Below are 25426 nucleotides of genomic sequence, written 5' to 3'. Positions count from 1 at the left end.
TTTACATTTGTGGAATGTTTATCATACAGGAAATTCTATTTGCTAGATAAAGCACATAATGGATGCATTGGGAAATGTGTTGTTAGGCTTGTTTGCTATTTGCTCTGGGCATGTGTGATTCAATCTCATCTCTGTGTTTTTTTGTTTTTTTAGTGTTGCAGGGAACATACTAAGACGCGCGTCCTGACCTGCTCAGCCATGTTTACATGTTGACACCCGTTGAGAATACACATTCCCACACCAGGCTTTCTTTAAGGGAGTCCTTAAAACAAGATTGGCTCTGATATTAGTTTTTATAAATATTATAATCATTTAGACACTCTCACATGGCGTGTGTACATTATAAGGATTTTTGCAGATCTATTAACAACTTAAATAGTACATACAGTGACTTGAGTAAGTGTTCAACCTCAAACCCCCATCACCACAAAACTTTTCCATGTTTTATAGTGTCACAATCTGGAAGTGAAATTGATTTCATTGGAATTTATGAAGCATGATGGTGATAGCATCGTGTTCAGCATTACCCATGGCCCCTTGAATAATGGCTCCTCGGAGCAGTCATGGTTTTGTCTTATTTCCTTTTTATTAATGACAGATTTAATGGGTGCATGGTGGCTTAGTGGTGAGCACGTTTGCTTCACACCTCCAGGGTTGGGGGTTCGATTCCCACCGTGACCATGTGTGTGTGGAGTTTGCATGTTCTCCCTGTGCTGTGGGGGTTTCCTTCGGGTACTCCGGTTTCCTCCCCCAGTCCAAAGACATGCATGGTAGGCTGATTGCTGTGTCTAAAGTGTCTGTAGTGTATGAGTGGATATGTGTTTGTGTGCCCTGCGATGGATAGCCAGGGTGTACCCTGCCTTGTGCCTGATGCTCCCTGGGATAGGCTCCAGGTTTCCCTGTGACCCTGAAAAGGATTAAGTGATATAGAAGATGGATGGATAATAATGGATTTAATGTCGACATCTGATCGATGTTTGGGATTTTTTTTAACCAAACATTGATGAGTACTTTTACAGAACTTTGTCCCAGACTTGTTTGGATTGCTGCTTGGACTTCATGATGCTGTTTGTTTAGGTATGTTCTCTTCCTGGAACAGGTGTATTTATATTGAGATCAATCACTTTAATTGCATACAGGTCGACTCCATTCAAATAATTATATTTGGCTAAATGCACCAGAATTAATTTAGGGGTTTCACATGAAATGGGAGTGAATACTTATGCAATCACAAAATTTACCATTTTATTTGTAAATAATTTTGCAACCTATATAGATTTTTTTATGGACTATTTTGTGTAAATTCATGACATATAATCCCACTTAAGTTCATTTCAGTTCTCAGTAGTAACACTACAAAATGCTGAAAAGTTAAAAGGGGGGATGAATACTTATGCAGGGCACTAGATAGTGGTAATAACTGAGACTGCTAAAGATTTTACTGTTGTATTATTTCATTTTAGAAGCCTGGTTCAATCTGAAGTCTGAAGTAGAGAACAGAACATGGGGGGCTTTAAAAATTGTGGCCTAATTGCCGGTTTGCCGCTTTCCGATGAATAATATTTCCCACATGAACGAATCCATGTCTAGTAAGTTTTTTATTTTCAACACGGACTGGAGCCGACACCGGAACACAATCTGGACTCAGGCCCTTTAAAACGGGGTTTTAAAATGAAAATGATCCTCGTCCACACTAGCGTTTCTGCTGTGTTTCAGAAACGATCTCCGTCCACACCACACGACCGAAAACGCATGTCACATGACCAATCATGCACACTGGGCATGCGCATAAGTGTAAACAGGAAGTTGGTTGCTAGTCACCAGCAGGTACAACAATGAGCATGATGGCGAGGAAAAGCAAGGACGACTTTTTTGGGTTTATTACTTTCTAGTCAATGTATTGTCTTTGGAATGTTTTTTTCTTTATAAATATGGATAATCGCGGCTAGCATGTACTTAATCAAACTCGATACAAATTCAAATAATTCATTTTATTTGTAACATTAGTACACTGGCACATTGCAGTGCAAACTTAAATGATACATCATGGTATAAACAGGTGCATAGGTCACATAAGCAGTCATACACTCGTTATGAAATAAAACAATAAGGGATATCGTTTCTTTTTAACGTAGGATGTTTTTTTGCTGCTCTTAATGTGGGCTGCTCAAATGGCTTCTGGGTGAAGAAACCTCGTCACCACGCGTCTCGCTCATTTCCCCTCGGTTTCATTGTCCGCTCTCTTTTGGTCTAACCCAAAACCGGCGTTCCATGTAGGGCTTACGCCGTTTGAAATGAGATTTGTTAGCGATTGCTCTAATCATAGCTTGCCTCTTGCGCATGTAGGCAGCTGCAGTATTATAAAATACAGAATTGAACTGTACAATGGCTGCTAAGAATGACAACAAAGCTTGCAGTTCAGTCTCCGTGTTGTTGTGTATACAATCAAGGTAGCTTAATGATCATATGGTAGGGGCTTCACGAATCAGGGAAGGATATGCAATGATCCAGAAGACCCAATCAGGGGGCAAATGTGGGTGAAGCCACGCCTTAATTTTCAAAAGTCTTCGTTAGCATTTACATTTATTCATTTAGCAGATGCTTTTATCCAAAGCGACTTACAAATGGGAAAATACAAGCAAAGCGATATATCAAGCAGAGAACAATACAAGTAGTGCTACCATAGATCCGTTAATTGAGTTCCAGAAGAAGCAAAGTGCACAGAGTACAGGTGTAAGTGCCAGAGTAAATTTATTTATTTATTTATTTATTTTTATGGGTTGGTTAGGTGTTCACGGAAGAGGTGGGTCTTTAGCTGTTTTTTGAAGATGGTGAGAGATTCTGCGGTTCAGATTGAGGTTGGAAGTTCATTCCACCACTGAGGAACAGTTAGTTTGAATGTTCTTGAAAGGGACCTTGAGCCACGCTGAGTAGGTACTATTAAGTGTCAGTCGTGGATTGATCGCAGATTGTGTGAGGGAACATGAGCCTTCAGGAGAGAGTTGAGGTAGGAGGGTGCTGTTCCAGACAAGGTCTTGTAGGTGAGCATCAAGGCCTTGAATTTGATGCGGGCGGCTACAAGAAGCCAGTCGAGGGAGATGAAGAGGGGTGTGACATGGGTTCTCTTGGGCTGGTTGAAGACGAGGCGTTCTGAAGACGCTCGTTCTGAAGACGAGACACATTCTGAATCATTTGAAGCGGTTTGATGGAGCTGGCCAGGAGGCCCGAGAGTAGTGAATTGAAGTAGTCCAGTTTTGAGATAACAAGAGCCTGGACTAGTATCTGTGTAGCCTGTTCGGTGAGGTAGGGTCTGATTTTCTTGATGTTGTACAGGATGAACCTACAGGACCGTGCAGTTGTTGAGATGTGGTCTGTAAAGGTCAAGCTGTCATCGAGAATAACCCCAAGGTTCCTGGCCGTCCTGGTTGGCTTGAGTGTGGTTGAGCCGAGCTGTACAGTGAGGTTGTGGTTGATTGAGGGACAGGCTGGGATGACGAGAAGCTCAGATTTTGCCAGGTTGAGCTTAAGGTGGTGTTCCCTCATCCAGTCCGAGATGTCCGACAGGCAAGCAGAGATATGTGCAGAGACGGATTGATCGTCAGGCTGGAAGGACAAATAGAGCTGGGTGTCATCAGCATAGCAATGATATGAGAAGCCATGAGACTCAATCACCTGCCCTAAAGATGTAGTGTAGATAGAGATCTTCATTTTGGTCTGTTTACACTGAAACACGCGCCCGGAGATTGCAAACTAAAAAGGGGTCTTCGGCATTTCCAAAAGTCTCCGTTTTCGAGGGTCGAAAATGCTGGAGTAGTGTAGACAACAGGCGTAACCGTAATAGGGCAGCAACTAATGATTATTTTCATGATCGATTAGTTGGCCGATTTTTTTTCTTTTTTCGATTAATCGGATGGGGGGAAACTTTCAGCTTAGTAAAAACTAATGTGTTCCCATTGTCATTATATTACACTAGACCAGTGGTTCTCAACCTTTTGTGAGCTTTGGACCCCTAGCATATTTTGATCAATCCACAAGGACCCCCTCACTCCACAGCAATTATAGGCTATATATTAAACAGTCATTTCTATATATGTTACTTTATTTTATTAATATGTAACATTAATAATATTAACATTAAAATGAAATCAAAACATTTCAAGATTTTATTTTTTACATTTTATTGTTGGTGTGACATTTCATTTGACTCTCTGAATTATCTTTTGTTTATTTTATCCATCAATGCGACACTTGAACTTCTCTACCACTCATAGGTTTTTGCAAATTATCATTTCATTTGTAAATAAATTTAAAATAAATCCAACAATGAAAGATCGTCAGCTCAGCTAACGTGATATTTACGAATAACCAAATTGATTAATTTTAAAACATCTAATTTGAATATGTTTTGATACATTTAGCAAAAAAATATATTATATTATTTAAACATTTTTAAAACTTTCCTACTGGCCCTCTACAAGTACACCACTACCCACTAGGGGTCACTGCACTAGACGATAGTGCATAGTGTAAGTGTACAGTAGGTCATTTGGGACACAACTTTAGTATTTACTCTCCAAAGCGTGTTTTCGGAGCAGAAGTAATGTAATGAGTAAATGTACTGCGCACAGACCAACTAATCGATAATGAGATTCGTTGACAACGATTTTCATAATCGATTATTATCCATTTTATCGATTAGTTCTTGCAGTTCTAAACCATAGCAAAAGTTATGTGTTTTAAAATAAAAACGCACTAGTGTAAACAGGGCCTTAATGGAATATGAAAGAGTCTGTAAAACGATATGCTTTCTTGTTTTTTTTCTTTATAACTGGCTGCCACATTTGCATGTAGCATGTTATGTCTTGTAGATCTGAGGTAATATCCAGTCGCTGTGAAGACACAGACTGAGCAGAAATAAGAGTGCTGTGAAATTAAGTTTTTTAAAAAGTGTGAATAATGTAATAAACTGAGTAAACATTAGCTAGCTAACACACACTGGGTATTTTTTTTTACAAGTTATCCAACTGTTAGCCAAGGTGAAACTAGCATAACAACAAGATATTGATTCATTTTCACTAACAAACCTAACGCTGATCTAAGCTCCCTCACCAGCGCTTCAGACAGCTGGCTAATTTAGCTAACATACCTACTTTGTTTCATTTTATTTAGCTTGCTAACATAGGTATTGGTAACCAACATTAAACAAGTTGTACAGTGAACAGTTAGGTAATGTGAATGTTTGTGTCATTACAGCTATGTTCCAGAAAAGATTTGTAATTTATATTGTATATTTTACAAACATCAGTTATTTCTGAAATAATCTGATTACCTTTTAGGGTAGACTGCTAACCTGACCGGATTTCTGACAAGATTATTAAGCCATATTAGCATTTAGTTCATTAGATTGATTCAATTTCATGCTAACATCGAATAAATTTTCAACTCTGCTTACCTCATTCTAATTTCTAGTAGCATTATATTAGCTAGTTAGCTTGATCACTTTAAACGCTTTTTAATCTATAAATCATGGGGTTTATACTAATGCGCTTGTTCTAATATGTTTAACGTTTCTGCACTGTAGTAAGAGCTCGTTTAGGAGGACTTGTACACTGAAAGCTCCAGAAAAATGGAGTAAACAGGATGTGGAGTCATTGATATGGTGAAGGAGATGTTTATTTAGCATTTATGGAAGGAGTCTCCAGTGTCAGCACAACAGTCAGAGGTTAAAGCTGTAACTTTACATTTTCCAACAGAGAAAAGTGTTCAGAACTGTGGCATTAATGCCTGAACCTGAATGAAATAGCCTGTTTTGTGGATGTTCCCAACATTAAATGTAACTATAAATGGATAAATGTACAACATGGCATTCTTTAATAAATAAAACATTGTTAACGTTGGCAAATTGCTGTGGTATAAGAGGAATAATACACTTCATAACATACTGTTAAAGGGAAATAATGAGCTTTGGGATGGTAGCAATGACTCCGCTTTATCACACCATGCTGTGTTAATTATTTTCCTGCAACAGCATGCTCCGAAATATTCCATGTTTCTCCTTTTATATAAACGGTGTTCTGTGAATAAAAATAACAGGAGGTAAACAGGAACCTTTTATGCCTACATTTTGTGCAGGAGCAGCATTAAAAATAGAAATGTAGAACAAAAAAGGTTCCTCAGAAACAGGATGTTTCAGTGGGAAGAGGTCACGATGAGACAATACTATATTTGAAATTTTAACGATTCCTGGAAAAGTGCCATCGGAGAGAATCCCATAGATCCTGTGTTGTAGGTTGAGGTCTCACTACATGTTGCTGAAACACCAGATTATGGAGTGGGTTATGGAGGTTGTGCGGTGCTCAAAAGAGGCCATTTCCTTCTGTACGGCGTGTTTTGGCTTTCCAGAAAGATCAGCATCCTGCTTATCTGATAATACGTCATAATAGCAAAGCCACATACATTGATGATTTAGGTCTGTTTATCTCTTTAGTGTTGGGGGATGTCACTTTCAGCTGATGTTAGAGTTTAAAGGAAAAATGGTATTGTTGTGAAATTAAATATATCCAAACAACAAATGGTTTTGCATTGTTCAGCTAAATTTGTGGCATTTAGTCCATTTGTACAAAAATATGCCCGAGGTTTGAATTCCTGTAGTTCAACTTCTATGTAAAATTGTCAATGTTGAAAGTTGACACTCAAGATTTTTGTACTGTTGCGAAAATAAAACAAACAAACAAAAAAGTGTCGCAACAAAATTTGTTTGCTAGCTAATTTAATTCATTGTTAGTTTTTTTTTCTCTTGTTAACTTTCCTAAGCCAGGATTCAGAATTTTATAAATAAATGGCTGGTCCTCGTTTGTTTAATTCATGTTAGCTAGCATAAGTTAAATTCTTTTCATAGATTAACAGTTTATTCTCTCATTTACAGGAGTACTTACACAAGAAAATGCGGTGTTCATGGACATCCAGTTTTTTTACCTTATTCTGGGTTTTCATGGACAACTGGATCTTACGTTTCGCCTCTGAGTTTGTGTATATTTACGTATAAAGTGAATCTTGAGTGATCAGCTTTAAGTTGTACAATCGTTGACGAGTTACTGCGAATTTATATACGGATTACACTGTGAAGTTTAAATCACTTTTATTTCAATCATCTTGTGACATGTTGTGAAACTGAGATAAGAAAGTGATTCCAAAAGAAATCCATACTTGAAGACAAACAAGACTAGGTATTTGGTTAGGACAAAAGTAATGGTGCCCTATAAAAGAAGATATTGTTTCTTTGTGTGGGTCTATTGGTAGCTGATTAGCTGCAATAGCTGAGCTGCATTATTGGAAGATTTAACGCGCGCCGTACTTAGTCATTGTTTAATCATCATTTTGTCGTTTGCCTTTTTTATGGAATTTTGTAGGCATGGCTAAATATAAATCGGCTGTGTTGTGAATGTTGGAAAAGTGACTACTGACTAATCAAGCTTTTATCAAGATACCTAGACGGTTCCTGAAGAAGAAAATCAATGTTCCTGAAATGTGTTAGCAAACAACTGGCAAGGATTAATTGATATATTTATTTTGTTTTTAAAATGATGTGGAGTAACGTTGCACCTTGAATGGACTTCATGAAGAATTTACGGTTCACTTTTTTTTCATGCTAACCAAGTGAAAGAAAAAAAAAGCAGAGCAGGATGGGAAGATGAAGAATAAAAAAGACGAAACGATAGAAAAAATGCTTATAGTGTCACGTCTCTTATAAAAAAGGGGTGAATCTAGAACCCTTGGGCGCTCTGCTAGTAATTCTCTAATAGGGAAAACCTAAGTAAGGCTCTATACAGAACCCTTAAGTATTTCTCAAAAGGAACAAACTGAAGAACCTTTAAAAACATAACAATAAAAACATTACATAAATGCTTATGGTGGAAACTATCTTAGAAATATGGGGTCAATCTTGGACCCTTACTGGGTACTAAGGGGGGGTCTAGGGACCCTCTCTAATAATTAAACCCTATGTAGGGATCTATAAGTTAGGAGATCTTATGTATTTCCTCAAACAACCTGAAGAAAATATAAAATGAAAAATAAAATTCTTTTGAATTGTCTCTATTGTCTTTTGGAAGAAAAAACAATAGAAAACGTCACAGAAATTCTAATGGTTTCCACTACAAATACCATTAAAATGGTATCCATTAGACATAACATGCCACCAATAGAAGACAGCAAATTACTAGTAGAGACCCACAGGGACCATTACAGTATCCATTAAAACCAATACAATTCCCATTGTAACCATTAAAACCATTACACATTCTATGAGACCTTCTATGGCTTTGTTTTGTTTTTAATCTAGAACCATTAGTGGTTCTTTAGTTTGTTCCTTTAAGGAAACACTATATAGGGTTCTTTATAGCTCCCTATGTTGGGTTTCTCTGTCTAAATGATTGACAAGTAGAACTTCAGCATGAATCTTTAGAACCTTTAACTAGTCAGAGATTGAGGAAATAATGAAATATTACAAGCAAATAATGTAAAACATTGATTATGATGACAAAAAAAAACCCACACAAAAATACCATGATATATCAAAGAACCGTGATATTTTTGGTTGGTTATTGTATCTTGAATCATTTTTCATATCGTTCCACCGCTAACTTAGAGCCAGTTTGGACGAATTCCAGTGAGGAAGTGAAGGAAACACAAAGCTTGGTGCTGTTCAGCTGTAAAAGAAAGTGAGAGAAAAGAGAGAGTGTGAGAGAGAGAGAGAGAGAGAGAGAGAGTGTGAGTGTGTATGTGTGTGTATGAGTGTGTGTGTGTGTGTGTGTGTTCTTTGCTCTGCCCCACTTCCTCTCCTGACATACGGCATTACTCAGCTCACACTTACTCATTTACTGTAAAAACGGAGAGAACGCATAATACAAGGCAAAACACAGTGTATGGGAAAGAGTGTACTTGTGTGTCTGTGTGTGTCAGCGTGCATCCCGGCGTGTGTGTGCGTGTATGGGGTGTGTTCAGTGGGTGTGTGTGCCGTGTTGTGTTGTGCGTGTGCGATAGTTTTTTTTCCTGTTGGACATTGTACCTATCAGAAGCAGAAGGCAGGGCCGGACCGAGAGGAAAAGCAGTTCTTCTTAACGCTGGACAGGGTGAGTCAATGTGTCTTCACCCCACACACACACACACACACATACACACACATACACACAAACACACACACACACACTGCCATTTGGAGGACATTATAGAACTACATTCTCTACCGGAGAGTCAATGTTGTGTGAATTTCATGCAGACATTTTTATGCTTGCGTCTGAAATTTGGAAAATCGCCTAAATATTGTGAAACAGGAAAAGCGTCGAGATCAGTTTCAATAAAAAAACTTTTTGTTGTTTTTTTTAATTATTATTTTTTACTTGATATAAAAGTGAGTTCACGTCTTCTATAACTTGACACAAGTTGTAAATATGTGCTGCTTTGCTGATGGTTCTGTTGCGCCTCCTTCAGAACATTCGCTTATCAGTAGTTGAGAAACATTTCCATTTTGGTTTTTCCAGCAAATAAGTAAAAGTAAACGTGTTTTTGGACAGGAGCTCCTCTTGAGATTCAGCTGAACATCTGCTTGGACTGTGTGCCGAATGAACTCGATGCTTGTTTCTGTTTTAACTCTTTATTTTCAGTCCTATTTCCTGAGCATGCTCGGCTTCGTGCTGATTTCTGACCACGCCCCCTTTTTAAAAAATCATCCTGCGCTATAAATAAAATGATTTATTAAATAATTGTAAAATATTTGATGTTTTATAGCAAAGTAATAATAATAATACAACATAAAACGTCAATAATATAATATAATATAAATAGTATGAATTAAATATTTAAAAATATTTTATATTTATTACTGTATAATATTTTCATATTATTTACTTTTGTATAGAAAAAATATATATATTTATTTTCAGTCCAGTTTCCTAAGGTGCTCACCTTTGACCCCTCCCCTTTTTAATAAAAGATTGTTTTATTTTAATCCACAAACATTATTTATTACTATAATAGTAGGAGTATTTATTCCTTGGTGCTCATTTTTGACTCCGCCCCCCTTTTTAAAAATTCAGGGTTATAAAGAATTTTTACACTTTACAATTCAGAAAAGTTGACTCATGGTCTAAATGATGCCTCGTAATACCACGAATATCACACATACCCACACACACACTCAGGGTCACGGTGTCGACTGCTTTCCCTCCAACTGCTGTGTGAAGATTAAATCGAGGTTAAGATGCATTCATTAAATGAAGCCTCCATGTCCAGAACCTCTTCCTGTGTGGTGATGATGGTTGATGAGTAGGAAAGCGATACTCCACCACTCGCCTTAGGAGATTTCTCTGGCATCCATGCATTCTCTGGCATCAACAGCGATCGGGCTGACATGCGGGTTACATTAAAGCTGAGTGGCAACAGAGACATTTAGTGGTCATTTCGGGTCAAAAGCGAGCTCATTGTATTGTCTCTTTCTTTTCTGTCTTTTACTTATTCTTCATCAAAGGCAGCCATACTTCGCTTTTAGATGATTAGCATGTTTCTAAAACTTGCTTTTAATATAGCATGCACAAGTACAACAATATGGCAAATTATCGTGCTATAATAACGTCACATTATAATAATGTTATAATAGCATCAATAATTACAAAATGTTTGCTATAGAATTCGTGCACGCTGTTTTCTAAGCCCCTGAGGTCATACAGAGCATTTCAAAGCTACCAAATTTGAAGGAAATCTCAATAAAGGATCTCATAATTGACCGATCCCCAAGCCCTATTTTCTTGGCCCTCCAATCACGGCTCAGCAAATGTTCTCATCCACCACTGCCTCGAAGAAGATACTTCGAAGCTAACACGACAAGAAATTGTCAAAACACACCACATTGGATACGTTATGTTGTTTTCTATTCAATTTAAAGCCGCTAAAATAAATATACAGTATCTCACAAAAGTGAGTACACCCCTCACATTTTTGTAAATATTTGATTATATCTTTTCATGTGACAACACTGAAGAAATGACACTTTGCTACAATGTAAAGTAGGGAGTGTACAGCTTGTGTAACAGTGTAAATTTGCTGTCCCCTCAAAATAACTCAACACACAGCCATTAATGTCTAAACCGCTGGCAACAAAAGTGAGTACACCCCTAAGTGAAAATGTCCAAATTGGGCCCAAAGTGTCAATATTTTGTGTGGCCACCATTATTTTCCAGCACTGCCTTAACCCTCTTGGGCATGGAGTTCACCAGAGCATCACAGGTTGCCACTGGAGTCCTCTTCCACTCCTCCATGATGACATCACGGAGCTGGTGGATGTTAGAGACCTTGTGCTCCTCCACCTTCCATTTGAGGTTGCCCCACAGATGCGCAATAAGGTTTAGGTCTGGAGACATGCTTGGCCAGTCCATCACCTTCACCCTCATCTTCCTTTACCATTAGCAAGGCAGTGTTCGTCTTGGAGGTGTGTTTGGGGTCGTTATCATGCTGGAATACATGCTGGGATTATGCTCTGCTTCAGTATGTCACAGTACATGTTGGCATTCAAGGTTCCCTCAATGAACTGTAGCTCCCCAGTGCCGGCAGCACTCATGCAGCCCCAGACCATGACACTCCCAGCACCATGCTTGACTGTAGGCAAGACAGACTTGTCTTTGTACTTCTCACCTGGTTGCTGCCACACACGCTTGACACCATCTGGACCAAATAAGTTTATCTTGGTCTCATCAGACCACAGGACATGGTTCCAGTAATCCATGTCCTTAGTCTGCTTGTCTTCAGCAAACTGTTTGCGGGCTTTCTTGTGCATCATCTTTAGACGAGGCTTCCTTCTGGGACGACAGCCATGCAGACCAATTTGATGCAGTGTGCGGCGTATGGACTGAGCACTGACAGGCTGACCTCCCACCCCTTCAACCTCTGCAGCAATGCTGGCAGCACTCATACGTCTATTTCCCAAAGACAACCTCTGGATATGACGCTGAGCACGTGCACTCAACTTCTTTGGTCGACCATGGCGAGGCCTGTTTTGAGTGGAACCTGTCCTGTTAAACTGCTGTATGGTCTTGGCCACCGTGCTGCAGCTCAGTGTCAGGGTCTTGGCAATCTTCTTATAGCCTAGGCCATGTTTATGTAGAGCAACAATTCTTTTTTTCAGATCCTCAGAGAGTTCTTTGCCATGAGGTGCCATGTTGAACTTCCAGTGACCAGTATGAGGGAGTGTGAGAGCGATGACACCAAATTTAACACACCTGCTCCCCATTCACACCTGAGACCTTGTAACACTAACAAGTCACATGACACCGGGGAGGGAAAATGGCTAATTGGGCCCAATTTGGACATTTTCACTTAGGGGTGTACTCACTTTTGTTGCCAGCGGTTTAGACATTAATGGCTGTGTATTGAGTTATTTTGAGGGGACAGCAAATTTACACTGTTACACAAGCTGTACACTACTTTACATTGTAGCAAAGTGTAATTTCTTCAGTGTTGTCACATGAAAATATATAATCAAATATTTACAAAAATGTGAGGGGTGTACTCACTTTTGTGAGATACTGTAAAAGTCTGACTAGCTACATGTATGATGGACGTGAAGTTCCGTAAGAAGTCTACATGCGAAATGTTCGCTCTCTTGAAACATGTGTTTACGTACAAATTAAATTTAGCCAAACTAAACTAGCACTTATTCCCATATTGGCTGTGCAGGAAGTTCTCGTGAACTAGATAGTTAGCTAGCTAACATAGACCAAATCGAGCTGATAATGCTATCATTTGGAATCTGTTGAATTCTCAATTTGATTAATTTTCTACAAGCAATTCACAGGTTTATATTAACACGTTTGTTCATCATTTCTATAGTAACAGATAGTTAACAGGGACAGTTCGAAGGACGCTCTTTATAAGCATCTTCATGTGTTGATAACTATGATTGACTATAAATGTATTTAACATTTTAGGAAGGAGTCTCCAGTGTCAGCGCTTTGTAACAAAGTTGTAACGTGTTTTTTTTTTTACATTTTGCGGATTCCTGTTAACACGACAAGCTGCTATAACATAAGTGACTACAGGGACTCGTTTCATTAAATGTGTCTATAAACATATGATATCGTTCTTTAATAACTAAACATTGTAATCGTTGACTAACTGCTGCAGTAACAGTAACTTTGTCGTTGATTATTTTCCCCTAACAGCACCGTCGTGCTTTGTTCTTCATAAAGTGTGAATCAGAAATCAGTGTTACATTCACAATCTGACCTTTGAGTCGGTTCTCAGAGTTAACATTTGCATTACGAGACGTTTGTACCCCAACAGATGACAAATGAACTGAGTGCAGAACTTCATTATGTGGCCTTTGTGTGTTGAATGTTTTCTTTCAGAGAGAATCTCAGTGTGTAAATGTCACCAGTGCATAAGCAGAAGACCAGTTTTCGGGGTTTGAGATGGTTTTTCGAAGTTCCTGAATTCCGATGATGAACTTCCTCTTGCTCTTTTCATTTCCTGTTAGAGTTTTTCCATTTATAGCGTGTTCTTAATTTCTATATACCTGCGTCTTGATCCTGTCTAGAAAGTGGAAGGCAGTTGGAAAGCAAAAGCTGTATTAGTTATTAAATAAAGGCATTTAACCACAGATTTAGCAGAAATAGCATTCAGAGCCCATATGTGACTCAGTTCCTGAGACTAAAGCAATGAATTGTTATCATTGCCCCAAATCAGTCGTGTCATATAACACTCACTGTATGTCATTTTTCCATCGACGATTTTTTTTAGCATTCTGCATCTTCTGGAGCCTTCCATGCCTCCTGGTTCTCCCTCATCGAGGACCTGAAAGTCAGGTCATGGTTTCATATCTGTCTCATGAAGTGGAAGCAGGATGTTTTATTCTGAGCAATTGACAGTTTTGCTGTTAAACAACTTTCCTGGACTTTCCTCTGTGTCGTACTTGTAAGTCGTGATGGTTGAAATGTAATGCTCTGAGACACAAAACAGATGTCATTTTGTGAGGTTGTAAGCTTGTCTCTTTCTGTATAGGATGGTTTTATCATGCAGATCTAGCAACCCTGAGTCTTGTACCTCGGATTATCTCATAGAAGAATGTAATTGTAATATTAATAATATCATGACGGGAAGTAAATTAAATTGGCACTGAATTGGTTAAAAATGCAACCAGGAAGAGAGAGAGAGTGTGCGAGAGGCCCACATCACACTTAGAGTGATATCTGTGGTCATACACAACCACACACACACACACACACACACACACACGTACACCGCCTGTATAACTGACATCCTCAGCACATATCAGTTAAGGTAAAGAACAAACATCTTTCATTTCTGTTTCTCTGTTCGTTTCTTTTAAATGACCATGAATTTCTATTTTTTGCTTCACAAAGTTAATCTTTGCTTCTTTTTTTTGCAAGAACTCTGCACTTTCATTTCTTCCTCAAACTTGCAATAGTTGTGAAAGTGCCGTTCTCATTTCAGCTGCGTGTGTGTGTGTTAAAAACAAAAAAAAGGCATCTATGATCGTTATTATTCATTGTGCATCTCACAAAAACGTGAGATTCCGATAATGAACTCTGTCCTTTCTGCATCTCAGTGTGAGCTCTATAGTTCTGTCTCAGGGGCCCGTCTGGAAGAGGAGGAGGAGAAGGAGAACGTTGTTGTTCTTCTTGCTCTTCTTCTTCCTATAGGGTAAAAACAGCATCCATACATGGCTGCACTCAGGCGCCGACTCTCCTCCAGATCATATAAGGACAGTGAAAGTTTATAGACAGACCGAAAAAGTGTGTGTGAAGTCAAGCACGCAGTTCGTGAAGCTGCACAGATGAACCTGGTTTCACTTCATGTTGAAACAGTTAAAGAGTGGTGATATTTATTCTCGCCACACACACACACACACACACACACACACACATACACCCACCCCTCGACTCATCAGTGCAGGATTTTTTCCCACAGGCCCACCGTTGCCTGGTCAGGGCTGAGTACTGAATCTCCAAAGTGACATGGACAACATCACACACACTTGTCTTCTTACGAGGGGGTCTGTTATTCCTTAAATAGCAGTATTAGCTTTCAGAATTCTACTTAATAGTGAATTATGCATTATAATGAAAATAACATTAGGTACTCATCAAATGACTGCTATTTTCTTGATAGGTGGGTGCTAATACAATGCTAATACGGCATGTAGAAAATATGAACTTTTACTTTGAGGCTTTGAGATCATATTTTTATTGTACAAATGTATTTTAATTTGATTAATCTCCTAATATGTGTTAGTAAAGATGCTTGTAGGTTTACTGGTATTGTTTTTTACAAGTTTTACTTCTGGCTTTTAGCAAATTGTTCAGCGTGTGTAGCTGCTAGCAAGGAAATGTTGCTAGCTCCTATTTACAGTGAAGGGGCACTGTTGTCTTTTTCTGATTTCTTTTTGTTGATAGTATTAGAAACTCCTGATTTTTGTTCTACTTTGTTCCACTAAAACATAGTAAAAAATAGAAGTGCTAATTTTTAAAATGCCCTGCGCTCTTTGCAGCTTGTTGTTGTTGATGTTGATTTAGAGGAAAGTTAAAAGGAGTCATTATGTCACTAAAGTTAACTTAAGTTATTCATCAGATGTAGGAATTTTGAAGGCCTGAAGCCCGCAACATCTCTGCTTCCTGGTTCTCAATCAGCATGGTTTTGGTGGTCAGATGGGTGTTATGACAAAAATATCGTATCACCGTTCAGGATGTATCAGGTTATACAGGTTTGCTAAGAAACGTCCAGCAAAACTGTAGTGTGGCATAAAACAAAGCTGAAAATTTGTGTTTTATGATACTTTTAGTGTCATAAGTCTAGAGGAAGAAATATTTTTTCATAGAAAATGAGGGAAGAGTAAAAAAGTAAAAATTTTACTAGTTAAAAAGTTTTTTTTTTTAACATAAATTTAATGTATTAAATTATATTTACCTCACACCTCCAGGATTGAGGGTTCGATTCCCGCCACGGCCCTGTGTGTGCGGAGTTTGCACGTTCTCCTCGTGCTTCCCCAGTCCAAACACATGCATTATAGACTGATTGGCATGTCCAAAAAAAGTGGCATGTCCGTAGTGTATGAATGGGTGTGTGAATGTGTGTGTGATTGTGCCCTGCGATGGATTGGCACCCCGTACAAGGTGTACCCCGCCTTGTGCCCCATGCCCTCTGGGATAGGCTCCAGATTCCCCGTAACCCAGTAAGGATAAACGGGACAGAAAATGGATGTATGGATGAAATTATGTTTAATAAATACTTTACATTAAACACTGTGTCTACGCAATTTTTAAAACAATTTTAAAGATTTAAAAATCAAGCTTAATTATATTTTTAATTTCATGACTACAAAACAAACGATTTAACACTGAAAACGAGAAATCAGTACAATCAGATAAGGATTTTAAAGATTTTAAAGTATTTAATGATACTTTTATGTCTGAAAAAAAAATTTAACACTGCAAAATTGTTTAATATATATATATATATAATATTGTTTTAATGAATATATATATATATATATATATATATATATATATATATATATATATATATATATAAACAATATTAATGATACTTTTTTTAATGTCTATGAAAACACAGGAGCAGGAAGAATAACAATAAAATCTGTAAAATTTGAATAATTTTAAAGATTTATTGTAAAAGTATGTTAAATTTTTTTTATTAAATTGTCTATGGAAAAGAAAATTGTTTAACACTAAAAAACTAATAAAGAAACTAATAAAGAGGGGGTAATAAAAACAATTAAATACAATTTTTTTTTACAATATTTACATTTAAATAATTAAACATTTTAAATGAATAACAATTGTGTTTGTTGATATGCTGAAGATATTTTTGTCTATAAATTAATTATTTAACACTGAAAATTAAGGTTTTTTTCAATGTAAAAACTTATTTAATATTTTTATAATACATTTAAAATAAATATAACACTATATGGTGAGTAACTGTAAACAAAAATAAATAAATAAATAAATGGGAAAAAAAAGTAAATGAGACATGTAACTCAATGAAATTTGTAGTATTATTGAAACATACATCACAAAAACCTCAATATCTCAGAGAAGTGTAGGAAATACTTTACACAGTATCGATATCCAGGTATGTAAGAGGTCCAGATTATGCTCCAGCACTAGAACTTTGAGTCAGAACCTTAACTTCTGATTAAAAGTTCTCCATGTGAACAGAACATCAGTTAGCATGTAATTTTCAGCTCTGGTCATCAGCATAGATGTGTACTAATCCAAATGTTTCTCCGACTTCCACGTGGACTTCCAGAGCGTCTTTAAAGAAATTGCGCTTTTATAAGTAATTGCTTTTGTAGGACAATTACTCATTCGCCTGGCTCCGTGCTCATCAGGGAAGCGACAGCGGCTTTGGCACTACGCAAACGAGTGTGAGGAAAGGAAAGGAGGGATGACATGGGGGAGGAGTGGTGTGGAGGAGAAGAGAAGTCCTCTTTTGGATTAGTGTGAGCTCCTGGGCAATCTGCATGTGAATGAGCGTGAACAGCTTTGGCCGTTAACCCCCTCCTTCTCTCTCACACACATACACACACTCACACACACTCATTCTCAGAGTGAGAGAGAGAGAGAGAGCAGGAGGTGGCATGCTGACTTAACACTCAGTGCACCTTCTCAGAGCAGGACACCAAAGTTTTTTGTGCAGAAACAGGAGGAGAAAAAGTTTGGGAGTTTGTGTGTGTGTGTGTGTGTTTGTAGAGTGCCTGTGGTGTTCGTGTGTGTGTATGTGTGTGTGTGTGTGTGTGTGTGTGTGTGTGTGTGTGGCGCAGGTTGTTTTCCTCTGCTGATTCGCAAGGAGTGGATTTGTGAATGAGAGAAGGTAAGAATCCTGTGAGATTTCTGTCTGTTCTCTGGGGTTATGCTTATGGCTGAGCATGCTGATAACAATGCAGCAACACACACACACACACACACACACACAGGGGGAGGGGAGGTCTTCACATAATGAAGCATTAGTTTTATTTTAGATTTTATCAAATTTTTTCCCTTTTTGTTTAGCAATTTGAAGAAGCAGATTTGTGAGAGCTGTAAACATTGCTGAGCATTATGGGTAGTTTCCTGCATGTATCTTACAATCAGATGCAGTTCATTCATGGGAAATGTACTAAAACTCCAGCAGAAAGGATAAACATGTTTCCGAGTCATTAGCGTTTCAGTTTATCGCTTTTATAGCAAAAGAGGTTTATTTGGCTGTGATTTAATCAGCAAGATGCATAAATTATTTAATCTTGGACTGGATTATACAATCAGTAGGGATTTTTCTTTTTTTTTTCTTTTCGAAAATGAAGTCAAAAACTATGCAGGTTTTTCATACTTCAAAATTTTCCATTTTGCTCAAGGTTCAAATTTGTCCTTTGTGGAAGTTTTTTTCTTTTTGAGAAAACACTAAGCTAAGACTGTTTGTACTTTGAGGACTGGATTAGCATAAAGAGGTGGTGTTAGCATATTAACATTAACAGAAGAATGGGAATTCCTACAGAATCTTCTTCAATTGTTTGTACTCACAGGAGCATGACTCTCTGAGCTAGTTCAATTCAATGCAGTTTTTGTTCAATGAGCGCTTTTAACAATACATATTGTCACAAAGCAGCTTTACAGAAATCCGCATATAGATTTAGATCACTAATGAACAGCCTGAGACGACGTGAGGAAGAAACGCTGAGAGGAACCAGCCTCAAAAAGGGAGCTCGTCCTCTTGGTAAATGGTAAAGGCGCACTTATATAGCGCTTTTATCCAAAGCGCTTTACACTGTGTCTCAGTCACTCACACACTCATACACCAATGGTAGCAGAGCTGCCATGCAAGGCGCTAACTTGCCATCGGGGGCAACTTAGGGTTCAGTGTCTTGCCCAAGGACATTTTGGCACGTGGAGTCACGTCTGCTGGGAATGGAACCGCCAACCCTACGATTAGTGTACAACCCACGCTACCACCTGAGCCACAGCCGCCCACCCTCTTCTGGGTGACACCGGATAGTGGGATTATAAATCTTTACTGTGTACAAGTGTACACATAGTAGTAATGCTGTTAACTTTGACTTAACCTGGAAGTGGAAAGTCAGAACAAGGAATTATGTTATTTGCGAGCTTCGTGCCTTCAAGCTACAAAGTTGGAACAAGCTAGCTAGATAACTGTACTGTGTGGTGTATATTTTCATCCTCAAAACAGCGAACTGTAGCGTCAGTGTTACAGATTTAACATACAAATATGTCTATGTTAATCGAGCTAAGGCAAGTATACAATATACCCAGTTTAAAGGTCAGAAGTGTTGCTTTTGCTGCATTCGAATAAAGGTCATAACTCGTAATGTCCGACCTCTGACTAGGAAGACCTGTCAGAATTCCAGGTTCAGGATGTGAGGTGAAATCAGCATGAACGGTAAACTAGTGCTGCGTTCGAGTTGCAGCCGGAAATTGTAATTCCCGACCTCTGACAAGAAAAAAACAAAGAAAACAACTTGAAATTCCAAGGGAGTCTTCTCATTTATGAGTTTGTTCCCTGTTTACGGAGTGACGTCAGATCAACATGGCAGCAAGAAGCAAAAAAAAGTAGCGCGTCGTCACTTTAAATGTGTTTTACTGTACATACAAGTATTTCCTTTTGGTCATTCAACATGTATACCAGTACATATTGGCTTGTTAAGTCTAGATCACTGACTATACCGTTGAGTTTTGAGGGGGCAAATATACATCACTCGTCACAGTTAGCTGGCTAGCTCATTGATAACAAAAGACAAATGTGGAGGCCATGTGATTTTTCTACTGTGTATGTTGAGTTGAAAAATGGCGCCATTCCAACTTGCAAATTTTAATGCAACAAAAGTAGCACCGCTTATGTTCAAATACAAGTACTTGCATTTGAAAATAATGTTCTTCCAAATACCGACTTCTGAATGCAGCTTTTGTTTAGTGTTGATCCTGTGAGCAGCCATGTTGATTAGATGTCACTGGCTGAACTCGGGGTTAAGGAGACCGTCCTGAGTTTCTTGAGTACGAATTCCGTGCTGAGAACCGTTTTCTTTGGTTTTCCCAGTTGCATGTTTTAGTCGAATGCAGCATAGGTATGAGCAGGTTGAATACAGAGTAAATACGAGTCCTGAGATGAGAACTCTGAGACTTAAGCTGTCTTAGGAAGTGGAAATCTTTGGTGTATCCATGTCGGACCATCCATACATGTGGATTTGAAAGTGTAGAAACTGCAAACAGAAGCAAAGCATCAGGGGTAGACAGTAATAAAACTCGCAACTTTCTGACCTCGGACTCGGAAAAGCCAAATTCGATTCTTAAGTTGGAATTTCTACACAGAAATTCGGGAGGGTGACCCCGAGTTGTATCAACATGTATCAACAAATGTACCACTTCTCTACTATAGTAGTGTTTGCTTTAGCTCAATCAACATACCACAACAGTAATTGATTAAATCTATGGTTATAAATATATAAACATAAAGCTTGCTGTGTGAGAAGGTAAATACATCATAAATGTCATAGTTATCCCTCAAGAGTTACGAATAGCTTTAACTGGATAGCTTGTTGCTAACAAAAGATTTTTTGGTAGCTTTAAATGTTCCAAGGTCAAAATATTACGTGATTCCAAGTATCGCCTTCCCACTTCCAAACATGCAGCATAAAAGCTAGCAATCAGAAGGTTGTGAGTTAGGCTACCAGAGACACTGACACTGGAGTTTACAAGTTCAGGAGTTGTAGTACACGATTGTGAGTTCATACTTCTTTCCAATGTTCTATTTACATACTGAAGTAAAAACAGAGACACGTCAAGCTGACTGTCACTCATAATTTTTATGGCCCTGTATCATCAAAATGGTTTCTTCCAGTTATCCAAGAAAACAGTCTGATAAAGAGCTCCTTTAACACGTCCATCTCCGACTGTCGCTATCAGACAAGATTGAAACTCCAGATAGCGAGCGAACTTTGATAGAAAAGGGTAAAAGTGATTCTTTCTATTTTCAGTATGATCATATGTTAAAGACAACATGGTCACCTGAGGTAACTAGAGTGACCCTACACTGTGCACCTGCTGTATATGAGTGTGTGAGGACCAATAAGCCCGAGATGTCCTCACAATGATAGGATTGTGTCAGATGTCCTCACAATTGCCAGGGTCCTCACAAACTATATAGACTTTAAAACGAAAGGGTTACTGAGACTAAGCTTAGGGTCAAATTTAGGTGTGGGTATTAATTAGTTAATTATTTCTATATTTGTTTTATTACATTATAATTGTGTCACTGGAAAGTCCCCACAAAGATAGCAAATGAGTATATGTGTGTGTAACACCTACATTAATTTTGGCCTTTACTGGCTTTTGAGTACTTATATCGTAAGGTATCATAAAGCTGAATGTTAAATGTATTTATAGTATGTTCTAAAACTTATTTAAAATGCGAATATCAAAATCTTTACATAAAAAAATTAATAAAAAAAGGCTAAATATTACGAAAATTGGTGTGTGTGACGAAACCCGAATTTTGAGACCAAACGATCTTTCGTTGACATCATCTAAATGTAACTAAATGTAGTAGATATATTTACATACAGCATAATAATCGGTTAATATTTGAACCAATTGCACGATCGAAATGAAGAAGAATGAGGAATAGTCCATTTATGAAGCTGATTAGCATAACAATCGTAATTTTTGCATTTAGTCAGGGATTGAAAGTTTATCCTGACGTTCGGTGACCAATATGGCCGTCACACGGAAGCAATTTATGTTACAAATTTTCATAGTTAGTGCTTAAAATGTGCTTAATTGCTGATGATGGGATGGGTTGGATGGGACGGTAATGGGTTTGATATCCAGGTGAGACCATTTGCTCTGACTTTCTGAGCTAACATTAACTACTTTGACTAGTTCAGCAAGTTTAAATTTTGTGTCCTTACAAACACAGTTGCTGATTTCGAGTAGTTTTTCAGATGTTTGGATGTAAACTTGTGGTACGTGGTTCTTGGACTGTTCTCATCGTGTTTGTCATTGTACTGTGTTTGTCTTCTTTGTGGCATGTGTGATTTGTGTCAGTCCTCGGAAGGCAGAGCGACCGGCGACTGATTAAACACAGACACAGGCCTGCACTTCTTCGGTTCCACTGTTCACTCTTCTCTTTAATTGCACAGGCGCTCGGTTTTTTTGGGGTTTTTTTTTAACAGTCATTCACGTCGTGTCAGTCTGTTTGTCTTTCTCATGCATCTGGAAGACAAGGCCATCCCTCTGTTCCCACAAACCCGTCTGTTTGAGACGATCCATGTTTGTCCACATCTGTTCTCCTCCATTTTTTCCTATATTACTGACATGCTACATTCTTCATCTCTTTTTCTTTTCCTCTATTGTGATATACGATATGACACCATACTAATCAGGTAGAGATGCACTGGTGTATCGGCCAATAATCGGTATCGGCCGATAAAGGCAATTTTTCACGCTATCGGCTGAAATATTTAAATGAAATGAAATTTAAATGAAACTGAAATATTTTAATGTAAAAAAGGTAAATATTGTACAGAAAAATATATTTCTAGAGTAGTATATTTCATATCCAGTTAAAGTTAATATATAAAAAAGTTTATATTATATATTACCAGTTTGATGTTCAGTGATGAAGTAGAAATAGTTTTGTTTGTGGTGAGTGAATGTGAGACGAATAGGAGGTTTTTTTTAGAATTCAGTCAATGTTAATATGAATTAATAACATATAATAAGTTAAGAAATCTTACTTTAATATTCAGAATTTAGTTCATGTGTTAATTACAGTAATGTCTTTTCTGTTTATGAGACCAGTTACTGTGAAAAAACTTGTTAAAATTGAGAGAATAAAGTTTTTATTTGCATTTCTTTCAGAATTGTGGAATTAACTATTATTAATTTAAAAGAAGGCATAAAAGGCAGGACTATCGGTTATCGGTATTGGCTGATATCACTCGGCTGAGAAATATAGCATCGATGCATCTCTATAATCAGGTTATTAATCTGAATCTGAAACTCTGGTCAAGTAACTGTGCCTATTTTCTGTCACATAATACTAACTCTGAAAATAGGTCTTGAGATTAATAATTTGGACATTTTTGCTAGGTCACTTTTCCTATTCATTAGACAAGCAAAGAAAATTTTAAATAATTATTATTTTTTTTGGTAATATTCTCCTATTTCCCAAGCTCAAATGAATATGAAATGCAGATTCAACCACATTTTTCCTCAGCGAAATGAAGTATTTACGAGTCAAGGGGCATATTTGAGCAGGTGGGGCTTATCTATTGGAGCACTTTGTGGAGAAATGCAATAATTTTACTTAAGATTTCATTTCTAGTGAGAAATAGTTGGTGCAATCACCGGATATTCCCTCTACTTTCCCCAAAGATACTTTATTATTTTTACTTGCCTAATGGGCGTTAGGTTAAGTGAATATCATCGGCATATGTTGGTAATCTGGTAGTATGGGAACATATGCTGCTTTTGAAGGCTATCTGAAACGTTTTTTTTTTTTTTTTACCTCTTCCTTTATAGATATGTGACTTATGACATAGTATAGGGGTGGGCATGGTGGCTTAGTGGTTAGCATGTTTGCATCACACCTGTGTGGTTGGGGGCTTGAATTCTGTCTCTGCCCTGTGTGCACAGAGTTCCTCCCTCGGTACAAGCACATGCGTTGTAGGCTGCTTGGCATTTCCAAATTGTCCATATTTTGTGAATGTGTGAGTGATTGTGCCCTGCAATAGGTTGGCACCCCGTCCAGGGTATCCCCCGCCTTGTGCCCCGAGATCCCTTGGATAGGCTCCAGGCTCCTCTATAAGCCTGTATAGCATAAGCGGTATGGACGGATGGAGGTACAAGCTGAAGGCAGCAAGGTATCAGAGCAGCTACAATCTGTTTCAGATACACCTGGTGTGTCTTTGTTTGGTACTCTTGGTACCCATCTTCAGTAAACACTATCATGCTCAGGGTTGCTGTGGATCCTATCCTGGTAGAACATGTGCAGAAACAGAAAACAGACAGTAACCCAAGCTCGGGGTCGAACCGTGGGACAGCGTGGCAAATAGCGTAACCGTATTCAGCATGGGTACTGGTACATGGGTAGGGTATGTCCATGAAAATATCTGTTCTAACCATCACTCTTCTCTCTGAATCCTTGATACCGAACAGAGTTTCTGTGCTATCTCTACAGCAGACTGTAGCTTGCAGGTTGTTTCCTGTTTATCAGTTTCGCACCATGCTTGAGTGAACAGGGTGAGTCTTTATTTCCGAGCGATATTACAAAACATCTTATTCGCTGTCGTCAATTTGATTCACCAGGTATTGCGTTAGCTAGAATGCTCGCAATCCTAAACACAAAGGAAACTCTGGATGTGTGAGCAGGCCTGTGTGAACAGCATGAGCAAAGTCTTATCAAGGAAGTCCTCACTTCCTCACTGCCCCAGGCACAAATGCGTCAAAACTCTTCCACCACAACGCATTTCTCAGGCAGAGACAGAGACGTTAGACCATTTAATGAGCATCGGGTTTGTGCCTGGAGGTAGGCGATTATGATACAGCAGATAATCATGTTTGGATTCTGACACTTTATTTTAGCACTGGAGATTCAAGAAACTATGGGGGGGCCAAGCTCTTTCCTGAAGAATGTTTAGTGCTGTTATGTTTTTCAGAGCACATCAACCAAAATGCATGTTTGTACATACTGTATGCATTGTAATTAATAGCAATAAGACTAATTTGAAGTTTCGCTGATTTGTTTGTGTGTGCTTGTTGACGAATGCCAATCAGACACAAATTACCGAGTGTATTCACAGCACAACTGATTCACATTTAGCCCCGCCCACAAAAGGTTACACTATCTGTGTGTTCAGGTGGAGGCCCAGTAGCAGCAGGCGTTTCCTGGTAGCTTGTCAGATCATCCTACACATCCTGCAGTGTGTTGATGCACATAAGAACTAACACACAGAGACACAGCTTGTATGTAGGTTAAAGAGCAGCTGTGATCTGAGGTCATGCTGGTTTCGTGGCTCAGATTAAAGCTTGAAGGTTTAGACCGTATGACCACATTGTCTCCTCTTTGTTGGGTTAAAAAAATAGAATCTTACATAGTATATTATATAAGCACCCTCCCAGGATGCCATGAGGATAAGGTGATATAACTAAGGATTTGTTTTGGAAAGCTTTAGCGTGCTGACTTTAGAGGTTCTTAGCAGTATGATGGTTGCCTGCTAATCCTCTTAGCACACTAGGCGATCTTGAGATACGCTTTACTGCTACAGATGAACGTTAATGCTGCAATGCTAGCTCAACTTCTGTGATGGCTAACTGAAAAAAGTAACTTCAAATCTTAAATTTAA

At 38.3% G+C, this 25426-nt stretch overlaps 1 protein-coding gene across 5 annotated transcripts in view; it reads left to right on the top strand.

Annotated features, from left to right (window-relative positions):
* Positions 1 to 25426, top strand: part of septin12 (septin 12) — an 81989-nt gene that overhangs the window by 32223 nt on the left and 24340 nt on the right. The window contains exon 1 of one of the 5 annotated variants that reach the window (XM_053651823.1): positions 5579 to 9131. The exons of 1 other annotated variant lie outside the window; for it this stretch is intronic. In XM_053651823.1, coding sequence (XP_053507798.1) covers positions 8780 to 9131 — 352 coding nt within the window. In that variant the 5' untranslated portion in view covers positions 5579 to 8779. Of the gene's footprint in view, positions 1 to 5578; positions 9132 to 13266; positions 14329 to 17791; positions 17905 to 25426 lie in introns of those variants that run through there. 3 more of the 5 variants (XM_053651842.1, XM_053651853.1, XM_053651832.1) reach the window with 3 other exon arrangements.

The sequence above is a fragment of the Ictalurus furcatus genome, chromosome 2 (genome assembly GCF_023375685.1).
Source record: "Ictalurus furcatus strain D&B chromosome 2, Billie_1.0, whole genome shotgun sequence".
Classification (NCBI taxonomy): Eukaryota; Metazoa; Chordata; class Actinopteri; order Siluriformes; family Ictaluridae; genus Ictalurus; species Ictalurus furcatus.
This window is presented reverse-complemented; position numbering and strand designations above follow the sequence as displayed.